The sequence below is a fragment of the Electrophorus electricus genome, unplaced genomic scaffold (genome assembly GCF_041902795.1).
Source record: "Electrophorus electricus isolate QZ-2024a unplaced genomic scaffold, ASM4190279v1 Scaffold354, whole genome shotgun sequence".
NCBI lineage: Eukaryota > Metazoa > Chordata > Actinopteri > Gymnotiformes > Gymnotidae > Electrophorus > Electrophorus electricus.
Genome location: NW_027658643.1, coordinates 19658 through 27257, shown reverse-complemented (window position 1 = coordinate 27257; position 7600 = coordinate 19658). Strand labels below are relative to the sequence as shown.

Below are 7600 nucleotides of genomic sequence, written 5' to 3'. Positions count from 1 at the left end.
AAAATAAGAGCCTTTGCAGCATGGTTAATGCTAAGCAAATGTTCATAAATAGTAGCCTAAATGAAATATAATACACAATATTGCCCAGCAACAGGGTTATTATGGGGTTGTTTCTTGTCTCTGTGGACCGTGTGTGCCTCCACTTCCAACCATCTACTGACACAAAAGCAGGGCCACGCAGGGCACAGGGCACGCAGACAGGAGAGCTCTCTTCCTCCACTCTCCTCTTACTTAATTTTCTTTCCGTTTCTCTTTTCTTCTTTCTCCACCTCTCTCTGTAACTCTCTCCCTCATTCTTTTTAGCCGCATTTCTCCTCTCATGAGTAACGATGGAATGGAGGCAATATCTTCAGCCATCGTAAAATGGCAAAAGACAGAAACCGAGAGCTTTCTAATTTCTAACAGGATGCTTCTTGGAGATGTCATGACAAAACAAAACAGCCATCACATCTCTGACTCAGGTATGAACTGCAGTCCATAACGGGTTCCTGTGATCTCTATGATTAAAAAATAAATAAATACAAACCACACACACACACACACACACACGCACACACAGACACCTGTTCAGTCATGCATTTTGGACCTTAAATAACCAGACCTTGATTTTATAGATGTGTGGGCCACAGAAGTGAGACGAAGGGACTCACACAAGAAGGGACTTCTCATAACATGTCATAACCTGTGTGTGAACACACACTATGCAAAGGAATGACTAAGCACCCCGTACTGGGCAAAGGTGATTTTATATTCAATATTTTTAATGAAATGTACCTCTTTGCTTGTACAGTTGCTGTAGAGAAGAAAACTGGTGTAGAGTTTTATGTGGTCATCTGAAGGACGAGTGAAAATGACAGCCATCTCTATATAGGCAAAACTTTCAAAAATACTACAGCAACACCAGTCTCTCTGCCAGACCGAGCCCCCCCCACTCAAAAACCAGAAGACTGATCACCAAGACATCTGGAGCATTTCAGTACAACTGGTACAATTGGTTTCCAGTAATAAACACATTCTTGCAGAACACTCACTTAAAAGAGTGAAACTTGCTCAAACCACAGATGACAGAGTGCTGCTTTTAGCAACAAATGTAGACAAGACTGTGCACTTTGCTTCAGGTGGAACTCAGACAAGTCAACTGTGTGTAAAAACTGTGGGTGTAAGAGGAAGCCAAAAAGGAAGAAAGGAAAATGAGAGAGAGACAGAGAGAGACAGAGAGAAAGAAAGAGAGAGAGAGATTGTTGACCACAACACAAAGACAGTTTGCAACCACAAGGTACTCCTGCCTGCTCACCTATGAGCTCATGGTGGATGAGATCGGAGAAGTTGGGATCGTCACCCCACCAGAAGAGCCAGAGCTCTCGCCGGCCCAGACGCAAGCTCCGTCTCCACACGCTCAACACGTCCGCCTTCAGGCAGCGGCTGAAGCTGCCGAGGATGGGGTCTTCCTCCGTGACCGGAAACACCATCGGAGCCGACGTGGGACCCTGCCACATGTACCGCTTCCATTTGATTCCCGTCAGATCAGCCTGGGAGAGAGGGGGCGGGGTGGGGGGGGGAGTGTTTGTGTTAGCCTGTGAACTGGTTTATAGTCAATGCTGGTTTTAGGAGAGGGATGTTGCCAATAACCAATATAAAGCTGATATTAAGAATTTACTTCAACACAGGCTACGTTCAGAGACAATAATGTAGAGTACATAATAATAATAATAATGATATTATTAATAACCACCACTTTAAAAAACACAGGTAAATAATCCATGCAGCTCACACAGACTACTGCTGACTAAGACATAAGAAACAAGGAATAAAAGACTCCCTAAGGGCTACTTTTCTGCCATTCTATTTAGGAACAGCAAACAAACAAAAAAAAATACACATCAGGAATTTAATTTTTTTTAATTTGTAAATATCATTATAAAACAGGCTACAATATCGCAGAAGCACACACACACACACACACACACACACACACACACACACACACACACACACACACACACACACACACACACACACACACACACAGCAGAGTAGCCTCTTCAGAGAGCAGCCTCTCACTTTATACGGATACAGCAGGGCTTCCGTGAACATAAGCCTAAATATGTCACTTGAATGTGTTAGCGCTAGGATTGAACGGAACATAGGTTTTTTGAAATAATTTTTCAAAACGTCAGCGGCTGCATGCCTTTGATTGGAAACTCCAAATGGGCTGGCTTTCACATTTTTCCTTAGCGCAATACCCAAATAAACCTAAAAGCATTTAGGTTTAGGTGCGATAAGTGGAATGTGTGGAATCACATAACTAAAACATGTCGAGTCCTCTTTCCCTCACCCTTCTTCGATAGGATGTAGAGTGCAGGCTAACAATAAACGGTAAACTTGTTAAGCCCAAGTAACAAGCTCGTATCTACAGTGAATGCTGAATGACAAAAGGTACAGAGCTACACGTGTAGAACAGAAGACCTTGGATTTTCTCACATAGTCTTATTGTAGCCTAAATAAAGCACAGTAACAGTAAGAAAGGTAGTTCAGGTGTTTTTGGCAGGTAAACAGGTAACAGGTAAATCCTCTTTAAGCACATGAGTGACGCACACACACCTGCTAAGATCACATGACTTGGCCGGGTCTTGGATATCTGCATGGTCTGAGTCTGTACACCCCCACCCCACCCCATCCCCCCAACAAACACTAGCCCAAAATATCAGCAAGCCATTATCAGTAACTACATATAAATGTGTAATACACCGCCCTGCACAACTACTTATTCCAAGCTGGCCAAAGCCAGGAGACCATCTGTTTTGCTGCAGTAGATGACATTCACGTCCAATCTTCTAAGATGTGAGCCGTGATAAACCCGTCACAGCTGCTGAGGCCTGGGTTTATTGATCTGCTCTGAACGGCTGCATGTGCGAGTGTCTGAGGGAGATAGGCTGAAAGAAGAAAAAAGCACAATCGTCCGCCTTATGTTTGTCGTTTGGTTGTGGGGTTTGTTTGTTTTTTTGCCTCGTGTTGTTACATTAATAAATGGTGTACAACAATGGTAAATGTGCTGATAGAGGAGAGAAAAAGAACTGTGTATAAATAACCATGAACAGGAAAACAACAACAACAACAACAACAGCAGCAGCCCAGTTAAGGTAAGTGTGTCCATGGTGGATTAGTTTACTGTAATGCTGAGTGGACAAAGCTCCCAGGTAACCAACCAGCTTGAAAGAATGCAAAAAAATGAACCTTAAATGTACTTTACAACCAGGGAGATTTGGTAACACAGCACTGGTCATTTTCCATTAATAAATCAATACTAAAGTGGTTTGTACTCCCAATATGAGGCTAATTTAATTACCTGTATATATATTCAAACTAGACTGATGGGTCCCTTACACACTCAGAGAGGCAAAATCAATTCATCAACCATCCTTCTCCAAATAAATTAGAGCAATACCTTTTTTGTATTAACAAGGAAAAATTTTCAGGATTTTTTATTTATGTTTTATTGACACCATTTTTTCCCACTTCAATGCAGCAACAGTAAACAAATGAACGATGAGACTATATCTTCAACTGTTTATAAAAAACTTAACACAGCATGACTGTTGCTGACTGAAACTACTGTAGCTACTTCTCAACCTGTGAGAATATTCTGAGCCCTTGGCTGTATGAGCAGAGACGAAAACCAGCTGCACAAACATGCAAAACGCACATCTGGATGCAACAAAGTGCAAGAGGAACTAGGGGCACTCAAGCTGGCAATCCGAGAAGACCTACTGGTGCAACGAACAAGACCAAGACTGCCAACACTTGGCAATGCTCTTGGATATTAATGGGACAAGAAAAATAAGAGATTACAGGCTCTCTCTCGCTAAAATAAACAGAGAGAAACAATAAAATTAAAAGGAAACCTCAAAATAGGCCAGATTTTTCAAAATGGCAGAACAGAGAATCTCAGCATCTTGTACATTACGATAAACCAGGAATACTCTGTATTTAGACAACATACTTCTGAGCTCTTGCAATTTCCTCCATTTTAAACTCTTTCAGTACAATACCAAAAAACAACTGAATGTGAACATTTAAGTGTTTAACAAGGTTGTGGAATTTGGTAGTAGTTTGACATTTGGCATGTGCAGACCATTTTACTTAGTGATGACTAGATCACAGGGTCATGACCTTTCCCTTCGTTCAGCTGCTACCTTCTCTATCACAGTCTCAGTCACCCCTCTGCACCCCACTCCATGTTAGCACTACTCTCTAAGCAAACAGCTGCCTTGTTTGAAAATCGCAAAAAGCAACAGGTGAGGTGAATCATTTTAACTCCCTGACAGACACACACACCCACCCACACCTCCCCAACACACAGACACCTCCCCTAACCACTGTTCCTCAAACTGATGGCAACTCTGCCACACTGAAACAATCCGGTTTGTTGTTCACACGAAATAAATGTACATCAATAAAGTTCCATGAAACAGCTCTCCAAAGCACCCTACTATACTAAAAGAATGTGATTGTGTGATTACAGCACACGCTCCAAAAGAGGTCTTTTGAGATTAAACAAACAAATTCAGCATTTGTATACCTTAGGCAATTTTAACAAGCAAAATGCTCGTTTTGGATTCATTTTAGGCATACTGGCACAACACTGCCCTACTAGTAGCCAAAAATAAACAAACCAAACAGGCTTGAACATTGCTGAACAGACACACAAAAAAAAAAACACTACAACCACAGTGCAAAGGGTCAGAGCCATGTATGTGGAAGCTGCTCATTAAAATGCCTGTGCGCACAGCCTGGTGAAAGCATGCCTTTTCAATATCCCCACCATCCCAAAAGCATCAGAGAAAGAGCACAGTAAATGTAAGCAAAAGTACCACTTTAACACCTTCTCTAATACTTAAGCTGTTGTAAGCTTTACAGTGCTTGTAGGAAACTGTACTGTGCTTTGTTGACAAAAATACTAACCACTGCCTGCTGTGAAATCAAGACCATGTGACGTTTCATCGACCAAGACATGTGAGCTTCTCATATGCTGCTTTTAAAAATTTCTGATCTGCTCTGCCAAAAAAAAAAAACAACAACAACAACAACAACATGGTGTATACACAAGACCAATCGATTTAATCATATATTAATGTATGCTAAAAAACATTTTGTGTTGCTTACCACCAGATTTGCAACTTAATATTCAGTTCTACATTATGTATATGTCATTTCGTAGCCAGGCATTGCTAACACGTGTCCCTGTGCTAAAATTACATTCACAAAAACAAAACAGGATAGAACACTATAACATGCACGAGGAAAGACGCTCTACGTGAATAATCAGGGAGAGCTCTGGTCTCAGTGAGAGCTAAACCATATTTCCATAAATCCATGATAGAATATAGAAGAATTAGATTAAACTGTCAGCAATAAAACTGACATCCGCTGGTACAAAGTGTCTCCGACAAAAGAAAATGTGTTATGCTATACTCTTTTTAAAAATGCTTTATTCAACTTGTCTCATGATGAATAAAGGAGGTGAAAACGGGTTCTCGGCCGAGTAAGCCATTCTTGCATCTCATTACAACAAAAGGCAAACAGGGAGGTCCACAGCCCAGGGGTTGCACTCAAAGTCATAATTCTGTGTGAGGCCTTGAGTGCACAAGCATGTAGTGTGCAAAAATGTTGTAAACACCACCCATATCACCAACTGTTATAAACACCAACCATATTACCAGGGAACACAACCATCTGAATAAAAATAAAGTTGTAAACACCACCCATATCACCAACTATTGTAAACACCACTCGTATCACCAGGGATCACTACAATCTGTATTAATAATGTTGTAAACACCACCCATATCGCCAGGGATCACTACAATCTGTATTAATAATGTTGTAAACACCACCACCCTCTGTATCAAACCCGACAGCACCGTTGCAGTGTCGAGGTGAAGACACACCGTGTTCTGTATCCCGTAGTGATTCTGACCGAAACAGTTAAACATGTCAACACAACTAAACCAGGCTGAGTTAGCCTGGCCATCACGAAGCCGTTATCCAGCCAGACACTCCCGAACAGAAATAAGACATTGTTTCACTAAGAGATGAAACTGACTTTAAAGGCAGATCCACGGGGGTCCGGATAAACTGTCATTCAGGACACTAACGAAGAAAGTACTATTCACCGCCCGCTATATAATTCGCCCATGTTTATCTCCGAGAGCACGTAAAGTTTGCTTCATCTCACAAACTTAACCCAAGCTAGTCAACGCTGCAGACGAACAACAACAACAACAACGACGACGACACGATCCCAGGGCGAAAAACGTGCGAAAACGCTACTGAACTTCTTTCTGTCTTTGTCAGACTGAGCCCACGCCAACCGAACCCAAACCCCCCGCACAGCCGGGTTAAGGCCCGGTCGGTACCGGGCCCTGCTAGCCGGGCCCTGCTAGCCTGCTCCCTACGCGGCGGCTAACGCTAGCAGACTCGCTAGCTCTTGTTAAAAATGGCTGCGGTCCCCTTTAGTTTTAAATCTCTTACCAGATAGAAGAGGTTGGAGTGGCAGTCCTCCAGGCTGGCCCCGTTTGGTACGAAACAAGAACTCATCCTTTCACTGCGCGGTCGCACACCCCACCATCGTCACGGTTCCCGGGAAATAAAGAAGGATTTTTTCGGGGGGGGGGGGGGGGGGGGTTGGTGGCTAATGTCGGCAGTGCTAAGAATTATTTTTACACAATCGGTGGGGGAATGTGTCTCAGCAGCCCCATCCGACTCGCCTCCGTCCTCCACAATAATAACCCGAAACGGTGGGGGGGGGGGGGGGGGGAAGACTCAGAGCACCGCCGCCTCCGCCGTCGACGAGCCTGAAACCGCGACGCGATAAATTAAACGTGAAAATACCGAAAACAGCGTTAAAAGAGAAAAAAAAGAAAAAAGGGAGAGCCCAGAGACAACTGTCCCCCTCCCCCTTAGCTCGAAACGGTCTCCGCTAAAACGGCCTCCTTACGCCGCCACCGCCGCCACGGCCGCGCTAAAACCGAAAAAGCATCCCGGATTAAAAAAAAAAAAAAAAAAAAAAAAGCGTCGCGAAACACGACGGGGAAACTACGCCGAGCCGCTCGTCCTCAGACCATATTCTCGGTACGTGTCCCTGCTGGTTTCCATCTGAATTCACGGATTCCTTTCTCTAATGGCGGCCGCGGGGAGAACTCTGGCTCCCGCGCCTGATTGGCTCGCGCGCGGTCACGAGGGGCGGCCACGGCACTGCGAGCGACGCGCGCCGCCGCCGGGCTTCCGAGCGAGCGCACGACGGAGCCTTTAAACCCTGCCGTCTTTAGCAGTGCACCACCTAGTGAGAGCACACGCAACGGAGCCCTGCACACGGTGCAAAAATCAGCGTATGCAATTAGCCCGCGGCCGCGTTCAAGAGTAAGGGTTTAATACAGGAATGGAGATGCAGAAAGTGATAGCTGCAGCACGACAGGAGAACCCGACGCAGTCTGGCATTATCCTTGTGTTAAATTGTTTTGCACTGCATTTAAAGCATTTCACTGAGGCTTTTATCCAAAGCGACTTACAATTATGACTGAGTACAACTTGAGCAATTAAG

General features: G+C 43.9%; 1 protein-coding gene and 1 long non-coding RNA gene across 4 annotated transcripts; one reads left to right on the top strand and one right to left on the bottom strand.

The window, feature by feature from the left end:
• Positions 1 to 302: 302 nt before the first annotated feature.
• On the bottom strand, positions 303 to 7240 carry LOC145655815 (mediator of RNA polymerase II transcription subunit 13-like). 3 transcript variants are annotated; one of them, XM_081709302.1, is made up of 4 exons: positions 6532 to 7240; positions 1295 to 1529; positions 775 to 833; positions 378 to 497 (listed from the first exon to the last, which is right to left on the bottom strand). In XM_081709302.1, exons 1-4 carry the CDS (start codon positions 6595 to 6597, stop codon positions 423 to 425), a joined length of 435 nt encoding a protein of 144 aa, XP_081565428.1. In that variant the 5' UTR covers positions 6598 to 7240; the 3' UTR covers positions 378 to 422. The 3 variants fall into 3 exon arrangements, with proteins under 3 accessions (XP_081565429.1, XP_081565428.1, XP_081565430.1); XM_081709303.1 differs by lacking the exon at positions 775 to 833 and having other exon boundaries at positions 303 to 497; positions 6532 to 7237; XM_081709304.1 differs by lacking the exons at positions 378 to 497; positions 775 to 833 and adding an exon at positions 1009 to 1151 and having other exon boundaries at positions 6532 to 7235.
• Positions 366 to 1493, top strand: LOC145655816 (uncharacterized). Its single transcript, XR_014121732.1, has 2 exons — positions 366 to 461; positions 791 to 1493. It is a non-coding gene; the product is annotated as an uncharacterized LOC145655816 (long non-coding RNA).
• Positions 7241 to 7600: the final 360 nt, after the last annotated feature.